A 24,832-nucleotide genomic window follows, 5' to 3' on the forward strand; every position below is an offset into this window, starting at 1 on the left:
ACTAAATTAATCAACTTTCAGATTGCTTTAACTGTCTTTACTCATCAAGACTAATTCATATCTATTTTTTAGTAAGACAAAGCTTTTTTAATGGCTGAAATGTCTTTATTCTACTCCCTTCTTACCATTTTTTTAAGAATACGAAGCTGTCATAGTACCTGCAATTTATGCAGACACAGCTCTGTATACTGGCAGATAATACTTCTTGTCATCTTACGCTGCCAAAGAGATTTCATCCTGAGTAACAGAATTTTCTGACAGTATTTAATTCCCCCTTTTCTTGAACAGTTTATCAGTTCTTTTAGTGTGAACCATAGTAAGAAGGTAATTACTTCTTTGATTTGTTTGCTCCTCATTTAAGACTGTTTTTCAGGTTTTCAGAAATCTTTCGGAACATGGAATGCAGTGTGGAACTCACTACCGTCTTTGTAGGTGTAAAAGGGCTAAAAACATGAGAGAGGTATGGGGCTTACCTAATTTTACAGACTTACAGCAGAATTTGTGACATGAACTACACTATACAAGAATTAATTGAATACGTAGGCCAATGTGAAGTTACCTAACATTCAATAAATCATACTAAAGCAAACATTTGTTTTAAAAAATATGGATCTAATCATCTTACTGTATCATTTTTATACAAAAAATGCATACATTGTAGAAATACATAAACATTAATCTATTTATATTTTACAAGAACATATCTTGCAAGACTACACAAAACAACCACATCATGCTTTACAGAAATCTAGTTGACTTAAAAGCCTTCCAAAAGAGAAAAATAGTTCTGCTAGTTAAACACTTTCAGCACACGCATTATATCATTTACCAGTAAATGTGATTTACAGTTGTTTAAAGCACAGTGCTGTCTTGTGCACTGAATTAAAAGAATTGACAAAAAAATAGCATAGCACACTAATTTAAAAGATGAGGCAAACAGGAAATATATAGGCTTAATGATTAATATATACTTATTTAAATGTTACTTAGCCCACTCGATGACTTACTTTGCCCAGTAATTCTCCTAGTGTGACATCTTCATGATTGAGAACCCATTTCTTATCCTATGGAAAGAAAAGGAAAGAAGAATTTTCAGTCTGTGCAAACATGTAAGCTACAGTTTCTAGAAGATGTATTTCAGTAGTAACGGAGCTAAAGAAGCATTCTATTCAGACTGCTCTATCAAAAGCATGCTAGGAAGTTATAAATCTGTTTATAAAATAGAATTTGGAAAACTCGCTACACAATAAAATACTGGAATATAATGTATAGCAAATTCCTATCAGAAGATAGGAAAATGTAAATTTTCATGAAGGCTCTGGAAATGATATCTAGTGCCCTGTTACTCATCTCCATTTGGACATTAAGCCCTTGACTATAGCTCTTTGAATGCAGCTGTCCAGCCTATTCCTTACCATCAAATACTCCCTCCCTCAAACCCACCTCCCTCCAATTTAGCAACAATCAGGGAATTCGCTCTTTTGTTGTAGGAACAACTTGCCTGTAATATGTTAGGTCAAGCCCTGTTATCTGCTGGGAACTAGGTATTGCATAAAAAATATAAAAATATAAAAAATTAAAAATTGCATAAAAAACCTATCTATCTACCCTGCCATGGATGAATTCTAGGTCGTTGCTACAGAACACTGAGTAATAGCTCAGTACAGAGCTTTATGAAGGACCTTACTGTAACATAAACCTTGAGATCATCTTAAAAGAAAGGAAATCCATATATATTTTTTTCCATTAAAAAAAAAAAGTGAAAATTCTTCTTCCCCTTCAGATGGGGGCTCAATCTTGAACGAAATGTCCCCCACAGGCAGCACTGTGAGTCAGCACTATTTCCTTTGACCTACACAACTAGTAAAGCCTGCTGTAAACTCCTACAGAAGGTATAGGCTTCTACTGATTTAATGTCTCCCTCTTTTTGCAAGGAGAAAACCATTCAGATATGTTCTGGGTAACCAAAGAAATAAAAGAGTACAGAAGAAGTATGCTGCAGAGTGCACCTTGCTGGGAAGGTAGCTACTCGTTAATATCCTCCTCATTTTTTGACTGACATGAACTCAGCAGAGGAAAAAAAACGGGGCCAGGGAATCATTGTTATTGGGTTTTTTTCTTATGTATAATGTCACAAAATCACACAGATCATTGCTCCTGTAAGCTGTGCTCAGTACACATTCTAGAGATTGAATGACTCTATTCACCCAAACTTCCAGTACACAACTCCTGTCAGCCCCATCACAGGAATTCTTGCACTACACCACCATGTTGTGTGATGGGATCCACGCTCTGCCACTCATCATCCCTGGGTGGGCTACTGAGAGACATTTGGGGAAATTTTCAACAACTATCAATTGATTTTCTCCTATAGACAATATTCTTGATTAAAACTACCGCCTCACTGATCAGACATCATAAGCAATGAATTTCTATCATCTTCGCCTTTTGATTTACCTAAAAATCATAAATGTTCTGTTCACTGAAAATTTTCTAGATTTTTTTTTTTGCTGATTGGATGCCTCTATTACACTACTGCCTATTGCAATATTACACTCTATTACTCTATTGCCTATGTTACAGATAGAAATGCCATCAAACTGCACACTTTACCAGTAAAACTCAAGTTTAAGAAAACAATTTGCAAAGAAAGCTGTAAAGAAAAACCCCACAAAAATTACTACTTGGTGGTATTAACATAATGGGTTTTAACATTAAAATAAGTACTGTAAAAGCCAAAAAGTCACAGAGTTAAAATTTAATGGATGTTTTACTGCTTAATTCCAAAGATTCGCCACTTCACAGTGAATGACTTTTTGAAAGCACTGACAATGTGGCATTTCAAAGGCTTGTTTATGAAGAAAAATTCTGATGGATTCAGAGCACTAATTAAAGAAAATGGCACCATAAACTGGAATCAAATGATCTGTTGAAGGATTTGTTATCACCGTATCAGTACATTAATCATTACCTGTACTTTTCTTTTTATGAAAACTTTCAGTCATTTATTATACCACAGTAACACCTCCATTACATTATAATGGTTCTGCCTGATTTCACACAATCAGATGATTATTCAAGGTTTGATCAGCTTTGTTACTGAAGTTCTTGTTTTTTGTTTAGAAAATAAATCTTTATTGATAAGCATATGCAAATCGTGCTACCCTGCCACTATCAGTCTGACAAGATATCAAGAAGTGATCATCTCAGTGATATGTAAAATTGAGAGTTTGCTCCTCATGACCGCTTTCTAGGAATGGAAATCTTTTAATTACATTTGTAGGTATGTAAACTACACCTTATATTTAGGAGACGCATCATACGTGTAAATCCTGTGGCTGCATAGCGGAGCCAGCAGACTGAAAAGGAGATACCTGCTGCTCCAACAATCCTTTGTGCTTTTGGCTGGAATCTCTTCAGGACTGTCCTTTCACTACTCATCAGACACCACCTGAACAGACCTCAAAAGCAGACAGCTAGAGAAAATGATGCAACCCTTGTCATATTGCACTCTTTTTGATAGCACTTCTCATCATTCATTTAGTCTTTTAACTTGTGTATTTACAATGTATTCTGATACCAGGAATATTTCCCAGACCATCTTGGATGGGCTGGCAAATCTCTGCCAAAGTGTAACAAAGATACATACTGTAACACAACAGAATAGAAACTCTAACCCAGAACTTATATCTAATTTCTCTCCCCTTACCCATAAGCTTTTCTGTTTGTGACTCCCTCCTGATTTCTCTCTCTCAGCTTCAGTGAAAGCCCTAAGGACTATTTTTTTTATGTACCTTAGGTACATTTCTCCTCCTTTTCAAAGAGGAGAAAAAGTTGAGGTGCTGTAGGACACATTTAACACTGTAAGCCCTATGCAGAGAGAAGTGCCTAAGCCCTAGCACTAGCTAAGCCTGTAGTTTTCTCCTAAGATCATAATTTCCTTCTAAGGTACATGACTCCTCATGCACTGAGAAGAGAGACTGGAAACCTAAATCAGTGCTTTGTATTCTGTGATGATAGTGAAGCACTTCCAAGCATGGTCCCCAAGCCCACCTGTGAATTCAGCTCTGAAGCTGCAGATGGTCCCTCTGTCCCACAGCACTAGTCAAGTTGAAGAAAGCAATTCAAGTAGAAACACTAAGTTAAAAAAGGTCAGCGTTTCACATGCATTAGAGTTTTATCTAGTATCTTAAGGCATTTGTGGAGTGATACAACCTCTGTTAAATAGCAGCAAAGCAGTTTCTTCAGCAAATACTAAGAAAGAATCTAAGAGAAGAGACAGTGTCAGCTACACCATACCAGTGTGCAATTCTGGCATTAAAAAAGAAACAAAACCAATTTCCAATACGTTAGATATCTCTTTAAACACTGTTTTGAAACAAAGTGTCACTGGTTCAGATAATTACCTTTAATGATTAAACTATGATAAATTTACATGAATGCCATACTCCTTAGCCAAGAACACTAACTGACTTGGCTCAGATCAGAGACAGCAACCAGAGAAATGACAAGGTAACTAAAGGATCGGAAGGAACTGCCTCAAGGTGCACACTTCTTGCAAGGAACGGGGAAGACAAGCAAGAACCCGACTGAGACCGCTCCATTTAGTACATTGTTGTTTCCACAGCACGCAAAGGGGTTCCTTGTTCCCTGGCTGGAAAAGGCATCACTGACTTCTGAATCCACGCCCTCCCACCTATTTTGTTCAACGGTGTTATCGTTCCCTGCGTATTCGTCCTCACTAGTTACGAAGGAGCTGGTGTGACAGTGTGTAGTGATGACTGGCTGCTCCCTGGGGTTAAGCAGCCGTGGGGAACCCCTGGCCAGCATCCCCCATGGCCAGCGGGGCTGAGGCTCACCAGCCAGGACTCACCACACTGCCCTCGGGAAGGGAGGAGGGCAGGCCTGGGGGGACAGCACCAATTTCAGATCAGCCAGGTCTGCAGTGATAGAGCAGGTCCAGGGTGAGGCTGAGAAGTTGGCTTGTGGGCTGGGGTCAGGATCAGGCACCATTAGGGGAACCAAGGTCAGACACAGCCCCATGACTGGTGGGCAGGTTCACAGTTTTAATCTTTGTGTAAACAGCAGGGAATCAACCCTGCAGGAGTCCTTCCTTCAGCAGAGATGCAGGGACTGCACAGGTATGCAAGGTCACGCTACGAATAGCAGAGGGTCACTGTACAAGATGCAATCTCATTTTTCTTTCTCCGAGCTATGAGACTGAAGTGTTACCACTATTACCCTAAATTTCTTCCAAACATGTAAGCTCAAGTCTGAGGTAGTTTTTCTCTTGCTGATCGCCCTTCAGTAGCAGAAATCACATCAAAGAAATCCCAAATTATTATGTCAGGAAGAAGGCTTACGAATTAGTTACAGTAAATTATAAAAGCTTTCACTCTATTAGAAAACATAACCTAGAATGAATACTTAGTGTTCAAATTCCCTTAGCATTATTTTTCTATAATTTTCAATAACAATTTCAATCATGAAGTCTAAAATGGTGCTTTTTTGATTTAGCAACAAGCAGTAAGGCAATTAGATACTAAACATTTTAAAAACAGACATTTTGGGAATTATATGAGGCTCAGATTAAACATAGATTTATGAGCCTCAGCTTAAACACTTGGTTTTAAAAATCTTGCCATTTCTAATAGGCAAGAGAAAAAGCGATAAAAAGAAATTGCTACCTGTGCTTGTATTCAGTATCAGAGTACCATCAAACACACTCAAGATTCCTACCCAGTCTTCTAAGCAAGATTTGTAAAAAAGGAAGAGTGAGCAAATCCTGATCAGGTTCCATCACAGTGTGAATAAATTAAAACTTCTATGTTAACATCGCTGTTATTTACTTATCTCATGTTCTCTGTCACATTATTCATGGTAGCTAGTTCAGACCATATCAGAATCACAAAGCTCAAGGTCATCATACTAACGAAGGCAGGATCTACAGCAATTTCTGCCACTACTTTTTATCTTAACAGTAGAGGTAACAAAACCAAAAAAGTCAACTTCAGTTGACTTAGAGAACACCAAAATGACTCAACCAATAGCAAAACATATTGCTTTAAGAGAACTGAAAACATGAGAATTCCCAAACTAAGAATCTATATGAACACAGAACAGGGAATTCACCGAAAGCCTAAATATGCCTCTCCTTTCCCCTACCTCAGTAAATTCTTCATTAACATTCCTCTAAAAAACCCATAAAACAGAGGAATATTATCAACATCTACTGAGTACAGCACGTAAACACGGACTACGACTGTTTTCTCATGTTGTAAGTAGAAAAGGTATATTCATAAAAATATTTTGGAAAGCAGTATTTGCTCTCCTTCCAGCTGAAATACAAAATATCAATAGTATGAATTACCTTAGCTAAGAGCAATTTTTCCACAATAAAAATGGAAAATCAATCTTTCATTCTCAGTACTGAGGATAATTAGAGTACGATTTGTTCTAATGGCTGAGAAAATCATAATCCCAGATAATTTTTCATCACAAGGTTATTCACATATCGCTTAATCAGAACTTGATGAACCAGAGGAAAAAAAGAAAGCAAGTAACACTTGTGTACATGTGGATGGGGCCTATCAACGTACAAATGAGAAATTACCTTCTTAGAGAAGTAATATTTTTGACACCACCTATGCCAGTAGATCTAATGTGAATATCAATCTAATGAATCATTAATTATGTGCTTCAAGTCCTTAAGATTAAGTACAGAAATAAAGGTAGATATTGGAAAAGATTTTTCATAAGAGCAAGTCAGTCTTACAAGAGGGTTTTTCAAAAAGCCCACTGACAACTTCTTTAAAACTGCTTCAGAATAAAGATTCATGAGCTGTAAAAACTGCTATAGAAGCTGTTTTATATTATTATCAGCACTGTATTAAGCCACACTGATGAAACACAATGTGAGCTGTAAAACAGAATAATAGTGCAGATAGGTTTATTTCCTTGGAAAAGTACTATTTCATCTGACTTGTTATTGTTCCATAAAAAACTACTGCTAAGTTCAACCTTTCTGCTAAACCACATTTGAAATGGCCATAAACCAAGAGGATAGAATTGAGATTAGCAAAAGCCACTGCGTAGCCTATAAACTGCAGACGTGACCTTAGATTAACTGCACAGCTTTTCTTTGAGGATTCTTTCTTGAAGATCAATAGACAAAATGACTGCAGAAGTCAACATACAAAACCAGTTTTCTTCACTGTTTTTTGAAGGATGTGCAGCATTTCTTTAAGTTTATATTCTCTTATTCATCCAAGGACTAGAAAGATGCTGAGCACCTTTCAGGAAAAATAAAGGAAAAAAAAAAAAGAAACAAGACATAGAATGTGAAATCCTTAAGCATGGGGAAAGACAAATCTATGTCAAAACCATTTTATTTCGAACACTTTAAGGAAACTTACAGCATTTCTCTCTTTACTTTACTTTCTCTTTAATTAACACAGTACATTCAGCTCCCAAATCAAAGTACGCTGATTCAGCTGTTAATCAAATATATGCAAACAGAGAAACTATCTGCCCTTTATCAGATAAGTCCTCCAAAACAGTGTCAGCTCTTCATACTTTCAAAGGTGAAAACCCATGTGATAATGCAGATTTTCATTTAAGCATTTTGTATGATTTAATGACAGAGAGGAATACAAAAGCACAGTCATATTATGCATATATGCATAAATAAACTCAGATTGTTAAAATAGGCTAAAATATTTTCACATATGCACAAACACATTTTTACTTCTACCCATGTGTGTGAAGAGGTAAGTACAGCTGGGGTTGGGGGGACTACAAATGTATATAAAAATGCCCAAAAGAGTCTCCTTGGCCTATGTAAAATACTTAGCCACATACTTAGTTCCATCCTAACAACATCCAGCCATTTCCAGTTAAACATGTTCTTTTCCCCAGAAAAGATTTAACACATTATTTGGCAACACCCACACCGCAAGGCATATTCTGCACAAGGTGTTTCCCTATTATGTCCAAAATAATTTCTGAATTATAGTGGTTAATATGCAGCAACATTCAAAGAGGTGCAGTCCCACATTAGAGCTTCCACCAAATTACTATTTTGTTCAAAACCAAAGCCTAAGATCGTTCATCCTATCCTTTTTGTAGCCACATCTTGTTCATTTTGTATTGGCATTCGTCATCTTCAGGTAGCATGTTAAAACCACTGAAATGACCAGAATTAACCTGGCAAAATTTCAAACGAATTATCATCTTATTTTGTGATTGGAAAAGGGCAGGAAAAAGGCAAAGGCACACAGAAAGGAAAAGGGAGTAACAATACCCACAGCTTCCACACATACACACCTTTTTGGCACCAGCAACCTATTCACTTAACTCGGCTATAACATGAAACTACAGCCTTATTTTATGAGATTTTTTTTCAATGTGAACATCGATAAGCTCCGCCTGCATTCCAAGCGAGACAGATGACGGCTTAAGACAATGACACATATCTGCCAGCAACCCCACGGAAGGTGCAGGTACACTAAAGTTTGCAGCTACAGGAAGAACAGAGTTCTATTCTCTTATTCTTTCCTATCCAAGAAATCCACAGGAAACAAGAGTTTGCTGTGATGTCATCACCTTCCATGCACGTTTCTTGGAAAGAACTTTAATGGGAATCTATGAACCACACGCATCATCCTACGATTCCACATGGACTCGTGTTGGTTCCAAAGCACTGCAGGATCTTTTTACATTAGGGTGATCTTCCTGAGGGCTTGTAACTCACAATTTTATAAAAAATAATTATAGAATACTGGATTTCCAAATCTGGGGATACAGTCAGAATCCATTAAAAATCAGGATATTACTTCAGCAAAAAAGCCGTTTACTACTGCAATCCTACACAGTTCTAATGAAAGAGTGGTATAGTAACATCTGATTATAAAGCTTCTGATAAAGACACTGAAAAGCCACAGTGCAAAGCCTCACATTTTGTAAGTGTTCCATAAAGGTGTAACTTACACCCAGAATAGGACACAAGCACAGTCAATCCTTTTATTTTCACATGTAGATACAAAATGTTAGCAATAAAATGTGGTAAATCCAAATAATCTTTGCTGAAGAATGCTTTAACTGTAGTAGTTTATTCTTCTAGTTATTAGTTTTTGTCAAAGACCCCTTTCTCTGAAATTTTCCATTCAATACATTTTTTCTTTTGTCCTAAAAACATAATTTTATATTTGATTTTAGTAAGAATGGCCTATTTCCATTTCCATTTCCCGCTTTATAGATTTTGGTTCTTTTTCCTACTTTCTACTGTTTCAGTTCTGTCTGAGATAATTCCTTTTGCTCAATTTGCACCCAACATAGCAGTACTGTGCTCACTAATTTTTTATATCAATGTACAGAAATCAGGAATGCACATGCAGCCAAGGTGCTCATTTAATATTTCTAGGACAGAGATTTTTCTTCAAAAGAATGCTCAAAAATGACACTTAGCTAAAATGGAATTCATATACTTTTTTCTAGGTTTGAGCATATGCTAATGCTAACACCCTTCAAAAGTATAATTTTCCAATTTTATTCTAAAACTGATCATGGAGAGAAATACTATAAAGACAAGACTGAAACCAGAAACATTCATTAGAGCAGATTTTTAATGCCATGGCCTTTAGTAAAAAGCTTTGATCACTGGATATAAAACAGTCTTTGCTACTCTTTGTTCAGGTAGTCTCATGTGCCTCTGTTATTATGAAATATTTTTAAAAGATTATTGAGAAAAAACTCCTCTAGATTTTAAAAGCAGTGTATACCTGAAATGATACACAAATTCTGTGTAATACTTTGATGGCACAAAGAGAAAATGACTCTCCTTTTTCCCTCTTCTCATTAGGATGCAACACCTTGACAAGTACAGGTCACCATTATGAAAGATTTAGTCCTTTTGTTACCTGACAGAAACACTGCAACCCTCTCTGCTAAGAAACGTACAAGAAAATCCTGTAACACCTCTAAATTCTGAGGAAATAGGAACATAGCTGAAATGCATCTCTAGTATTCAGATATGAAACTCTGTTATTAAATATCAATAGCTGCAGGCTTTTATTCAGATTCCAGAATGAAACTAAAGAGCCTACAGAAAATCTGCCTAAATTCTCCTACTGTACTAAAAAAATACTGCCAATTTCCCTGACATATGAATCACAGGCCTTCTGAGTGATCATAGTAATACTGAATGGCAACTAAGTGGCAAAAGATTCATTTTATGTTTATGCATTAAATACAACCATTACCTGTAAGTACATCTTCTACGTATTATAAATCCTCATTTCTCATTATGAATTTAATTTTCTTAAAGAAAATAAAAGGTATTTTTTTAACATTTAAGAAAACCCCATTTATGAGACTTTAATCATGCTCATGACAATTACAGCTTTGGGCCCCAAATCAACACACAGTGACCATGACCACCAGGTGCTTCTTGGCATTCCTACAAGCCTGGCCAGATGCGTGGGTACCACACAAGTAATTCACAGTGGGATCCTCCTCGGAGCTACAAACCTAGCCTCGGTGAAACTGCGATAACTGAATCACTCAGTGCTTTAGCCTGCTTATTCCTTTCAGCTGCGATTTCTGCTCTTGAAGAGCTGTCCTCAGGTCAAACAAATGTAAGATCATCTTCCTAATAGGCAGCATCAATTACTGCAGCTGTTTCCTTTTTCAGCACCTTAATTCTTTCCTGTCACAAGCCAAGAAACTCTCACTGTGTGACAGGACGACTTTGTGACAATCTTCAAAGTCTTCTTGCTAAGCCTCTGCTCCTCTCCAAGTTCTCTCAGCAGGCCTGAGAAGGCTTGCCTGAAAGCAAGGCTGTTCAGCAACTTCCTTCAACTTGTTCCGATCAGCCTTGCTGGCTTGAGAAACACGTGCCGCCTGCACCAGGAGCACACATGTCTGCAACTGTGAACTTCAGCTTGTCTCACAGAATAAAGCAAAAACAAATAAAACACCTGAAAAACCAACACTAAGCAGAGCCAAAAAACAGGAAAATAACTTCTGGTTAGCTTTGCATAGTGTATGTTAACTATTTACTAAAGGAGACAGTATTAATTCTGTGATACTGCTAAGAACCATGAGAAACATGGAGCAGATAGATTGTTTGTACTTTCCACCTTTGAAAGCTGAGCTCAGAGACTTCTAAATACAAACTACAGCTCAAATTGGTTCAGTGACTGGAAAAATTAGGGTCATGTCAGATTTTTAAGAGTGCATTTTCATTAAAAGAATCTCTCTGCCTTTATCTTCTCACTTAAACTTACATTTCTTCAACATACCTTTCCACGTCTAACTCATTAACATACTCATATCTTGCAAGACAGCATCAGATCCGCATGGAATTCTCATGTCATTTGCAAACTTATTCATCAGCATTAGAACTGCTAATACGAAATGTATTTTCTATTTTGTTCTCTTAACATCTCACTCAACATTATTTACGGTTCATCATTTTCCCACGTACCAAAAATGTTTGAGGCCATATCACAGGTTTCTTTGTCACATCAAAATAAATCTAGAATTTTTAAATGAAAATTACTGGCAAGAAATACATAGCCGAACTCATATGACAAAGCAGCAGTTAATTCTTTCTACATGAGCTCAGAATTTGAATTTGCTAAAGAGGATCCAAAGACAAGGACTACGTTAGCACTACTGAAATAATAGCAGATCGCCAGAGTGAAACGGTGCTGAGGACCTCAAACATACATGTGGGGGAAAAAGCCTTATTTCAGACTACATCTCTCCTGATTCTGAAGACTGAACCTCCCTCCCATCACCGATTGTGCATCATCTGTTGTGTTTCAGCTGAAAGAAGTAAAGTTTGAATCCTCAGAGGCTGCTCAATGATGGAAGCATACCATCCTCAGTGTCACTGGGCAGATTTGCTTCAAAGGTGTATTTCTGATCCAAGTGAAAACATTAACACAGGTATATCCAAATAAAAATACTGTCCCTTATTTCCTTGATGATTCTCTTTTCTAGTAGTCTAAGTGAAGCATATCCACAACTTAATAAAGATTACTTAAAATGTAAAAAACGTATTTCAGAAAATTTAAAAACCTCCAAAACATGAGGTCAAAGATGTTAGAAGGTTAAAATATATTTAATATGGTTAAAATAGCATTTCCACTAATAAAGTCCTTGGGTACACATTGAAGTTACTCAGAGGTTTTATGTATCAGTCATTCTATCAATAATAAATTGAAGGGGATAACGTGCGTTTTTTGTAAAAGATTATAAATAAATATGAGAGATTTTTCCATTAAAGAAATCACTTGCAGATATCTTTTTAATGCCCTCAGTTTTTCTAATTTAAATTCTATTATTACAATATCATTAAAATTCCAAGCAGGCAGATTTGGTCTACATGAAATGGGATGTGGGACAGGCCTTTTGTGGCACAATTAAGAGCATTTCTTTCAAGGGCAACGTCACAGAAGGTGAACATTAATTTAACTAATACGGTAAAGGAGGATGAATGACTGTGAGAAGGAACGAAAGAAAAAACAAACTACTTAGCATAATTTTTTTCTGTGAAGTTCTCTGTCATATTTAACTTTCACTTTCTAAATAGGTTATTACAGGGACATTTGCATAAAAAGATTAAAGACTGTACAAAACATCAAAGACTGCTTTGCAGCTATAATACGAACAGAAAAGAAACAGTCTTTGCAGAAAGTCAAATGATTTTTAAGGAAATGATCAAAGATATTCTGAAAATAGCACACGATGCATAAAATAACCCCAACACCAGGTGTCAGAGTGCATATACTATTTCTGAAAATAACTTAGAATGTCTTCACTTCCCCATATGAAAGCCAGAATTCCATGCAAATTACAAAGGAAAGCTCACAACACACTTCTCAGTTCCGAAATGCTTTTTTCCAACAACCAGTTTTTATCACGAGAGAACTAAAATCATCATAAAACCATAGCTCAGACCGAAAGGTATTCAAACCAAACAGTTGAAATATTTTTTAAAACAGTTGCTCTAAACCAATTTAAATCATCCAGCTAACACGCTTTCCAATACTGTCTTATTTGGTTCAAACTGTTGGTCGTGAAGCACTATACATTGGTTTAGTTTACACAAAGTGTAAGTACCTATCAGACACCCAGATCATATTTCATAAATTCTTGAAAGCCTGCATACAACACACATAATACATAATTTAAAAAAAACCTATACAACAAAGCTTCCTGTCATCCAATACTCTTCTTAGCACTAGCAGTCAGTATTACCATGGACATCTTTCCATTACCTCACATAACCTATCAGAATGAAAGTTGAAAAGTTCATCAGCCCGAAAGGAAAAACTCTTGAATATTAACTCTGACACCCACCAGCACAAGGTAATGAAAAAAAAATGAAGTCTGTGTGATTGGATTTTATGGATAGATGCCAACTACTTGTAGCACTTTGCGAAACCTGAGTACTCAAAACACCTTTTCACTGCAGCTCAAACCAATACCCTAGAGGAAACGTTAATATTTCCAATAATTTTAGTTTAATTTTTAGTTCCATCACTTTGTAATGAGCTTATGATACACCTGAACTACTACATACTAGTAGTAGTGGTATGGAAGTCAAGTCCTGGAAAGACCCACCACACAGTCAAATGTGCCTGCATGGTTATCATCAAGGGATTTTAGACAATCCCTTTCTGCATTTACACCTCTAAGGACATGAGATAAAATACAGTAACAGAGAATTGATCAGAAAAGTCATCTGGGAGCATATTTCTTCCATAGTATAGGTACTAGAAAAATTCTTTGACTATACATAATTACACAAAATTATGCATAAATTGTAACTTCACTTTATTGAAAAAATGATAGCAAAATGAAATGAAAATGTCAGGAATATGGTAACTCCCTGTCTTCAGAGTAAACAACAGAGAATGAAGAGATGATCTTTTCCAGATGATGTTCCCGTTTAACATTAGCAGAGAGTAACTAAGTTCTCTTATCATCTGGTATGTAGCAACATACTGCACTATGGTTTTACATTTGCCGAAAGAGGGCTGCCCTCACATACGTGCATTATACAAAGGCAGAGAAAAAGCCAGGAAACAGAAAGAGCATTAAACTTTCAATATAAATAGAGTATTATAAAAGACCAAAACTTGCAAACAGATACCAAAAGATTTTATTTTCAGTTTGGCAGCCCTTTACTTTTAGCTTAAACAGTCTATATCAAAATACAATTTTTCACACCACAAAAATTATGTACTAGGCTTTCTCATAAGTTCTACAATTAATTTAACCAGTATTTTATATTTAATGAAATGTCGTTGGAAATCAGTAAGACATTAACCTAAAACGTGTATAAACAAAGCCGCATTCTTTGAATTTTAAAATTATATATTACAGGTAAATACACATAAGTGTAAAAAACCATGTTAATTTCGAGAAAGGGAGTATCATTTTATTTTTTAGGACTATTAGCAGAAAAGAACTAGGACCTTGGAGCAGGAAACTAGCTCTTACATATAAATTGTTATGCTTCCTAAAGTTTTGCAGAACATGGAAGGTGCTTTACACATGCTTGAAACTAGTATTTAAAAAAAACAAAGAAACAAAAACCAAAAAAACCCCTAAACCACAAGAACAAACAGCTTACAGTTAAAATGCAAAGATTTAAGTGGAAAAGGGTTGGCTTATGAACGAAATGTCAACTAAGTACATACTAACTGCACAACTGCTGGACGAAGCCAAGGAGACTCAAACTTTCTAAACAGTGATATAGTTTAATCCCATAACTACCACATAGTTGACATCCCTTTTCATTTCCCTCCCAAACAACTTTCTGCAGTAACTTACTGATTTAAAAGGAAATTCTAATTTTAAATTTGCAATGACTCTGCAATGACAGTACCTGTTTCCCTGACAGTGTAACTTCTACCTGAGCTATAAAATAAAGACAAAACAGGGTTGTCATAACTCCTCCAAATTTCATGAGAAAATTACCACTTAAAGAAAATCAAACCAAATCAAATAAAAAAAAATTCTTGGTCACAACTTTATGGGCAATGAACTACTACTTTTAATTAACTGCAAGTGAAATCCGGGAAAATGGGAAACCAAAAAGAAAAGTCTGAGGATATTTTGTGAGATGCTGATTGCCATACTTTAAAGATTTATTACAATCATAGAATCATTACAAGAATCAGGATGGAGTGTTATTTTAAAGGAATGCGTTGCATAGAGCACAGAATGTTGCAAAAGGTCAGAAAAAGTGAGTCAAAAAATGAGCAAGAATGAAAAATCTGAGAAGTTGCAGAGGAGTGTATTTTAAACAACAATACAACACACTCTCCCTCCACACACACCCACACCCGTATACACAACACCCCCCTCCCTTCTTTTTTTTCAGTTAAATGGGGTTCTTGGAACTTACGCATTACCTTAACAACAGGATTCAGAAGAACAAAACCTGATTTCTTTGTAATAACTTGCTTTGTTGTGTAATGATGTTCTATGAGCTGAGGAATAGTTGGAAATCCAGTTCCTTCAAAACGATACTGATTCTATATGGAGATGAAAGGAAATAACTGTTTGTTTACAGGCAGTATTTCGAACAAGAAACTGCAAAAATCACATCACCAAGCTTCCCTCACTAGTAATAAAACAAAGAAATGTTTGCTTTTACAGAATTAGATTTCTTTCCTGATCTATTTAATAGCATTTACACTAAATTAAATGGAATGACCATTCGGTAGATGATAAATTAATAAACACAAAATTATTGCATCACATATTTAAGGAAACATGATAAAATAACTATTTATTTAAACCCTTAATTTAAAGAGATAGGACACTTAAAACTGACAGAGTGAAATAAAAAATTATTAACTAGAAAAAAACAACACTAACTTCCTAATTGCTTAAGTTCTAAGCATTAGAGAAAACAAACTAAAAAATAAACATCTGATAATAAAATAAACAGGAAATAAGCAACACTATCTTACTCAGATCTTACTGCACTTACAATGTTTAATAAGACTAATAAATCTGTGGCACAGAGTATAAGATGCATTATTGGTCTTTGAGAAGGAGCATATACCAGAAAATCTACAGCAGTTAAAAAAAAGGCAGTTCATGCTTATAATTCATAGAGAAGCTGGGCAAGATGAAAGTCCTACCCTCACACTCCCCCACCCCCCCTTCATGAATTCATTTCTTTTTAAATACATAATGGAACACAATGGAAACAATTAAATCTCTTTTCTTTGAAGCAGGTAACATTTTCTTTGCAAAGACTACTATGACATATCATTTTTTTCAGGTGTTAAGGTCAAAAAATGTATTTTCTATGCTTATCCTTGCCCATATGCTTGATGTGGGAAAAAAATAGTAAAGAAGTATTTATGTCACCCTCCTGAATGTTTTAAATTATACACTGCAGCTGTTTGGGAAACAGGCTAAAGTCTGATGCCTACACAAGACTCAGCATCTACAGTTAGAAATCTGTAGGAGTTCCTCCCAGGAACTGCCATAAACCAGCCAGACAATGGCAACAATAAACAAGTGCTGTAATTAGAAAAACTCAAAGCACAGACGGTGATTAAGCTCATTTACACAACTGGGCAATGAAAACCTCCACCACTGGTATGCAGACTTTTTTCCTTCTCACCCTCAGGGTTAAATTCCTTGCACAAGGCACTGTTAGCTTCTCCTCCCTAGGGGTTAAAGCATGAACTTCCTGAAACGCTTACTCCTGTAAGTAAAGACAGCTTGGTCATGTCACCTACTTTTAACACTCCTGGTTCTCTTTCATAAAAAAGTTTTCATAGTCTGAATACTTTCTGTTGTTTATTTTGTTGTTCAGCTTCAGTCATTTATTAAATAGTGACTCAGCTTTGATTGACCAGTAGCACTAGCTCCCATTCCTTCCAAATAAGGTCCTTCATATTTCTGTGCCAATGACCCAAAAAACCTGCTGTCTCAAGAGTCTCCCTTGCACAATAACCAGCACTGCCTATTTGCCTCATCTCAGACAGAACCCCGTGCCCATCTGCTGCCACTTATGTAATACGTTCAAGGCAGACCGTGTTCTTTGATACGGGTATTTACACACCATCCTGACCATCCTTAAGATCACTAACAAACAACAATTTGAAAATAGTACAGCCTCAAATAGCACCGGTGAAAAACAGCAGTAGCCTTGAGTAACAGCATTGAATTTTGACACTTGAAGCTGAATGATTAACTCATTTATCATGTTTTATTACGATCAGACTTTAAAATAATGGTGAAAACATAGAGAAGACACTTATGCAATTTAAGGACCAATGTTAAAACAGTTATATGTCCCACTTAGCCATTCAGTGTTTGATTTAGAAGGAAATTTCTATACAGAGACCACGTTTGTTCTGTCAGTGATTCTTGTCAAGAGACTACTGACCAGTCACAGACCTGACTCATACCAATGCAAACAAACAAACTAATCCCCTCCCCTAAACTCTCCTCAAACCTCCCTACCAAAATGATCACAAATACAATCCCTCTTGGCTTATGACCATAACAGTTCCACCATCTACCTCTCTTTTGAAAACTTAATAAGCTCTTCCTCTTTGTATAATTCTTTTTTGTTTCAACATAAATGCAGAAAATTCACCCCACAGAAGCGTATATGGAGCGCTGCACTTCTTACGAAAAAAAGTTTTAACTTCCACGATTGTCAAGAAAACCTGCCACAAACGAATCCCAAGAGCAGATGAATATAATGTCACTAAATGTACAAGCAGACAGGTCTGACGATGTTTGGGCTGTCCAAGCTATGTAATACTAAACAATATCAATCTCACATTTCAAATATAAGTCCTAAGAGAAAGCAGTGAAATTATGGAAATAAAAATAGTGGGGGCTTTTTGGCTTTTTTTGTGGTTTTGTTGTTGTTGTTGCAAAACCAATACAAAGTAAAGTCAGCTTATAGGCAGGGGTGGCCTCAAAGTAATACTTATTAAAAAAAAACTCTATTTTAATTGACTTGAAAATCCAATCTACTTTTTTTTTTTATATCTACTTGCCACATACAATGGCTTACACAAAATTATTTCAGCCACACCAAGTATACAATTTACATTTACTTCTGCTGGGTTGGGATCAGAGAGCTCCAAGCATCTTGTAAGACTCTGTATCTAGGTACAGGTAATTTTATTGCTCTTAATTTCTCATTCAGCACTCTGACACATTAAAACACTTAAAGGTCAAAAAAATCAAATTAAAATAAACACTGATTTTGCGTAAAGGTTCACTTCTACAAGGAAAACATTATGATAATTAATGAAAACTCACCCTGGACAATCATCCATAATCATTGATCCTACAGAAACCTTCCAACTTCTGTGAAGTTTGAAAAATATCACTGCCCCTCATTAAAAAGAAATAAACCATGTACAAAATATTGACTACTCCTAGGCATGCTCAGTCAGCTGGGGATTTAGATAGGAAATAGCTCAATGTTAACACCTATATGTAACCAAATTAATGTATTTTCATGTACATGGGAAATTTTATTACAAGAAACTGAAATATGTTTTGGCAGCATTACCGAATCAAAACTGAGAATGATTTGCTGCTATGACATACTTCAAAAGTAATTTCTAGTAATGTTATGAGAACTGCCATATTTTGAATGAGTTTGAAATTCTGAAAGGTAAAAAGAAAAACAGAAACATTAAAAAAAAAAAAAGTAATGCCTTAAAAATAAGAATAAATATATTGGATAAAGGCACATAGAAGTTATCATACTGTTTAAAATTACCATCTTTTCCTAAGTTAGAGCAACAAGAGGATCAATTTTGGTCCTTGAAAGCATATATATGCTGTGCAACATCCACAAGTGTTTGTGTTATACTGAAAAAACCAGCATCCATAGGGCTAAATAGAACATAGGCATCTCCAGTGCAGCAGGGACTTCAATTCCCAACTGCACAGAAACCAGAACATATTATATTCTTCCCTGTGAATGTTTCAGTTTTGCAGAAAAATTTCAAAACATTTACTGAAATATCTTGGCTTGTCAATAGAAGATAAACCCATTCCCGAAATGACCTCTTCCCCTGATTTCAGCACTCACGGAAATATTTCCAAGAGCTTTCATATTTTCACATAAAGCTAAAGCCATTTGCCACTGATTATGTAGATCCTGAATTATTTAGCTAAAATTAGAAACCTCCTAACATTGAATACTCAGTACTGTATCAGAGACGTACATCAGCATATTGTATGATAAAGTGTCTCCGTTGTCCATCTGAAAACACAGAAAGGACATATTCACCAGGTTTCCCGTGGCTCTCTCGCACCAAGAAGTCTCCTTGCTGTTTTAACAGCTCCTGGGCTTCTATTCTTGGAATTGCACCATGATACCAGTCTTGCTCAGCCAACGGTTTCTCAGTGGTTGATATTACATCAAAGAACTTGGGAAAAATATTGAAGAAAAATGTTATTATAACTACTTTTTTAGAGTTTACTTTTACATTAAAAGCATGATGAACCACAATAATTTCTAATTCTGTATCCAAATTATGAATTTGTATTAACAAACAAAATGAAGGCTCTTACATTTACACAACCTACATACCGATATCCTCCTTCTCTATTATGTAAAAAATTAATACATAAACAGCAGAAGTTTATGGAAACACCCGTAAATCATCTTACCTTTTTCACTTGGTCTGCTATTTTACCTAAAGCACATCAACCAATCCTTTCTCAAACATTCTGATGTGCTATTAACAATGATTTAAAATGAACCACTTCCTTACCCAAACAGAAAAATCACAGAGATAAAAACATAAGAAATTGATTTATACAAAGCATCTGAATTGGATAAATTGTTTTCACAGAATTTGCCAACCGCATCTCAAATCAATTAATGGCTCTATGAGACATTTTTCCTAGCATTTACAGTGTAGCACAGAATATACACTTGGGTGTACTGTGCGTATGAACTGCAGCATGTATTTTCTGAAAGCACAAAGACTATAAGAAATTATTTCCACTGGCTACAAATGGAAGGTAATGAGTTTTAACCTACAATTTCAGACTTTAATTTTAAGAAGCTTACATTGTTTAAGAAATCACTGAGAAAAACATATTTTGTTCAATGTCCACTTCATATCCATTTGTTATGGCTAGACAGACAAGCCCTTATTTCTTTCAAAATCATTAGTGACAGAGCTCATAGAAATTCTCACTGCCAGAGTGGTAAGGCTCTGAACAAAGTAACACGGTTCATACCATACCATGAGTTGAACAGGAATGTCAATGTGTGCCAGGCAATCTGAGAAAAACATATTTTGTTCAATGTCCACTTCATATCCATTTGTTATGGCTAGACAGACAAGCCCTTATTTCTTTCAAAATCATTAGTGACAGAGCTCATAGAAATTCTCACTGCCAGAGTGGTAAGGCTCTGAACAAAGTAACACGGTTCATACCATACCATGAGTTGAACAGGAATGTCAATGTGTGCCAGGCAATCCTGAGAAGACCCACACCTCAATTAAGCATCATCAAATAGATACAAACAAAGCATACAACTCTGAATTAACCTCTTCTACTGCTCTGCCCTGACAAAAAAGGGTTTTTCTTTGTATCAGCCTTGATACAATGATATTTCCATTATGGGCATGGAGAAAGAGAGCGGAAACACTCACTGGTGCATGAAAGGGAAAAATTTGACATGGTGTAGCTATGGTATGGTGGAGGCCATCTCCACATTTAAGGTTTTCATGGAGAGCTATTTAGGTTATAATGACTTACCTACCAAAAAACACACTAAGAATAATCTCATACTCACAGAGTAGGAATGAGCAGACCCAAAAACAGGAATCTACTCAGAACTTCTTGTTTCCAAGTATCTGTAATATTTTAGCACTTACACAGTAAAGTTTCTAGTATAAAAAATGCTTTTGTTTTTCTGTGGGTTCCAGCCTGTTTTTCTAAATTACACTTCAAAAGGTCTAGTTTAGTCCAGGATCCTGACGGAAAACTGGAGAAAATATTTAGCAGCCTGACAGAGCCTCATATTCTCAGACATCGACAGTGGGATCTAGAGCCCTGGGCCCATATCATAATGGGATAATTTTAGACATGAGATTTGAGGCCAGAACTGTCACCAACAGACTCATCGCCAGGAAGCGTGAGTACACTCTATTACAGATTCAAAGCTAGAAAAGACTATATAAGAAATAACAACAGCTTGAACAGGAAGCATAGTCAGAGTTTTTAGGAGCAAATGATGTACTCCTAGATACTGTGTTTATCAGAACACTGAACTACTAAAAGCAGAAAATATTGTTTGGCCAGGAAGGCAGTCACACACTTCAAGTTCATCAACAGTTTAATGCTTCTCAGATGTGAGCTGTCTACCACGGTTAAATGACAGTTCTTCTCTTTCAGAAATTCCTAAAAGAAATAAGCTTTCAAAATGTTAGAGATTGTTATTTACTTGAACATTTATTTTTCAAAGGCATTGCGTTTTACTCGTCAGAAAACCCGGACCTCTGCTATGCTATCAAGAAACGTTAAGGGGTTCAGGGTAGCAAAGCCTTTGCCACAGAAACACATTTCTGCTTGAGAGGAAATGTTTCTAAGGATAAAAGGACAGTTCAGGGTCAATACTCTAGTTCATGGTCTTCACAAAGGAAGGTTAAAAAAAAATATGACACATATTTCATATTTTACTAAGAAGGAAGCCACCAGATAATAACACCTGCTTATGTTTGAACTGGGTCAAGTCTCAGTCACTGTTCAGACAACCATGATCACATCTCTGAATAAAACATCTTAATAGCTTTTATGACAGAGGAAAAACTTATGGAATAACAAAAGAGCATTTTAGACATTGTTAACTATGGCATTGTTCATGACACTGATGTCAATCTTCCCTCTTCTTTTAAATGTGGTTAAAATAATATTTATTACTTCAGTAGGAAACAATGAAAATTCCACATGGTATCCTCTGCTGACTGCCCCCTACCTTACACTATGTCCACTTCTGGTCATATACTATGGGGCAATCATAATCAGGGTGGTTTCTCTGATGATACAAGTTGTAATTATTCATGTTTTGAACGTTATTAAAATGGCATTATTTTTAGGAAGAAGTCCTCCTGCTCCAATGTATTTTCTGCATGATACAATACTTACCCTGACTGGCTATGAAACAAAACACAGCTGAGAGCCCAGGAAGAACAGTACAGATGCAAGATATATAATCATTTTGATTTCAGCTCAGTTTACACCACTTAGTGCTAATGTTTCTACTGCATTTCATAGTTAGAATTAAATCATTTAAATAAAAGAAAGGTTAGTGTTTAGATAGAAGGAAAAAGCTACCTGCACAAAATAAAATTCCTCTCTCTTTAAACTCTGAGTTTAAATACCAGCAAGTAACTTAATAGGATTAATTACATACCTGAAAAAAAAGTTTGCATTCTAGGCCTCAGTGGTTTACACTTTGCTAAGATTTTTACATTAATTTGACAAGAAGCGAAAAATAAACAATTAACAAAAACAAACAGAAGAAAAGGAACTGGCACTGTTGAATTTCTACTGTCCCTCCCAATCCCCTCCTTTTTTTTGTCTTTTCTTTTTCCTTTAAGATTTCCATTTATTGCCATATTTAGCTCACGGGTTATTTGGGGTGGCGGGTCAGAGGAGTGTGACCTTATATACTACATCACACTCTTCCTTCTGAGAGGAGGGAAATGCCCTCTTATACTTCATGATGCTCCTGAAGGATCTACTACTGTCCCTGTTACTTATTCTGAGCCCCCTTCTCTGTACCTATTTAACAATCCATTGAAACAGCAGTTTTTCTCCAACAGTAAAATGAAGAAGTCCCCAGCTGCTGCCCTTATTCAACAGAAAAACAGAGCAAACAGCAGTGTATTGTTTCTAACTCAAAGAAGATATTCCTGCCCTTATGCTTTCAGTGAAAGGAAAATAATAAAGGGAATAATATTTTATTAAACGAATAGCTTACTAAGTATTGTATCTTCACATATATTCTGACCTAAGAACATCTTTATTTTCCATCCTTAATCGAACAAAACATTCTATCAAGACATTTTTTCTCTCCAGCTGTAGAAGAGGGGCACATGGAAGGCTGGACATCAGCCAGCTGTGTGCACTGACAGCCCAGAAAACCAAATGGGCTGCATCAAGAGCAGCATGGCCAGCAGGCTGAGGGAGAGGATTCTCCCCCTCTACTGTGGTCCCTGAGACCCCACATGCAGTTCTGGGTCCAGCTCTGGGGCCTCCAATGTCAGAAGGATATCAACTGATTGGAGTGAGTCCAGAGGAGGCCATGAAGATGCTCCGAGGGCTGGAGCCCCTCTGCTCTGGGGACAGGCTGAGAGAGTTGGGCTTGTTCAGCCTGGAGAAGAAAAGGCTCCAGGGAGACCTTACTGCGGCCTTAAAGCACATGAAGGGGCTACAAGGAAGCTGGGGGGGACTTTTTACAAGAGCCTGTAGTGACAGCTCAAGGGGTAATGGGTTTCAGTGGAGAGAGAGTAGATTTAGATTTATCAGGAAGAAGTTCTTCCCAGAGAGGGTGGTGAGGCACTGGAACAGGTTTCCCAGAGAAGCTGTGGATGCCCCATCCCTGGAAGTGTCCAAGGCCAGGCTGGATGAGGCTTTGAGCAACCTGGTCTAGTGGAAGGTGTCCCTGCCCATGGCAGGGGGGTTGGAACTGAATGACTTTAAGGTCCCTTCAACCCAAACCATTCTGTGAATCTGTGGTTTCAGTGGGCTTGAAACAAGATATGCAATATGTAATTACTTAAATAGTGCCAGTTATTGAGGAAGAAGTAGTAATAACAACAACAACAATAATAATAATATTCTTATATATTGGTGCCTTTAGAACAAATATGGAAAATAAAATTATTGCAAGAATGGGTAAAACATGCATGATAACCTGAGTTACTATAGAAAATCATCATACACTGCATTTCCAGTTAATCAGACGCACTGTGAAGAGTACTTTTAAAAGTATAGCACCAGTCTGGGAGCTGCAGAGAACATACAGATTCTCTTCTTTCCTAAAGTGCAACAAGTTGTTCTGACATACTATTATGCCACAATAAATACAATGCCTCCTGATCAATCAGAACAGTGTCTCTATAACATTATTTTAATGTAAATTTTATCTATATAGATGGAAATGCATGATGATTCAGAAAAAAAACAATCCTAGTTAAGCTGTAAAACACTGTATTATTGATCCTACTTACCGATGATGAGCCCAGCATGGATTTTGGAGACCTTATAATTCCAGCTATGGAATGACGTATAGTGTCAAATCTTGAGACTTTGTCCTTCTTGTCCTAGAAGAAAAAGCAGTATCTCCAGTGAAAACAAGCAACTTGCTATGATAACTGAATTATTGGAGAACATGGAACATAGACTCCTGGATCTTATTTAAATAAAAGATAGAAGCAGAGCCTCTCCTGATATAAACCAGTAACTGTTATTGTCTGTGGGATTAAGCTAACTCATATTCATTTAACTGCTGACAAATTCTGTAATTCCTTAAATATTTTGTGTAATTACTTCAAGTATCAGTATTTTTAGCTACAAAGAGAACTGAAATTCTTTTGTACCCTAAGAACAAAGGACATAGTTCTCCTGCAATACCTTTTTCTTTCAAAAGGATATTGCTTTGAAACCATATAAAAAAAATAATAAAACTTAAAAATACGTATGTACATTATCCTTACTTAATAGATGGGTGTTTTTTTCCCCCTTTCTACTAACGTGTTGTCTAAAAATACAATACAATACAATACTT

At 36.3% G+C, this 24,832-nt stretch overlaps 1 protein-coding gene across 1 annotated transcript; it reads right to left on the bottom strand.

Moving 5' to 3' along the window:
• Positions 1–1,007: 1,007 nt before the first annotated feature.
• Positions 1,008–24,368, bottom strand: LOC104511246 (tyrosine-protein kinase Fer-like; the record flags this gene model as incomplete). The annotated part of the gene is made up of 4 exons (XM_010153779.1): positions 1,008–1,064; positions 15,432–15,554; positions 19,245–19,448; positions 24,276–24,368. Coding segments are annotated over 4 exons (477 nt in total), but the record flags the coding sequence as incomplete, so codon positions are not given.
• Positions 24,369–24,832: the final 464 nt, after the last annotated feature.

The sequence above is a fragment of the Eurypyga helias genome, unplaced genomic scaffold, assembly GCF_000690775.1.
Source record: "Eurypyga helias isolate BGI_N326 unplaced genomic scaffold, ASM69077v1 scaffold39286, whole genome shotgun sequence".
In the NCBI taxonomy this organism is placed as follows: domain Eukaryota; kingdom Metazoa; phylum Chordata; class Aves; order Eurypygiformes; family Eurypygidae; genus Eurypyga; species Eurypyga helias.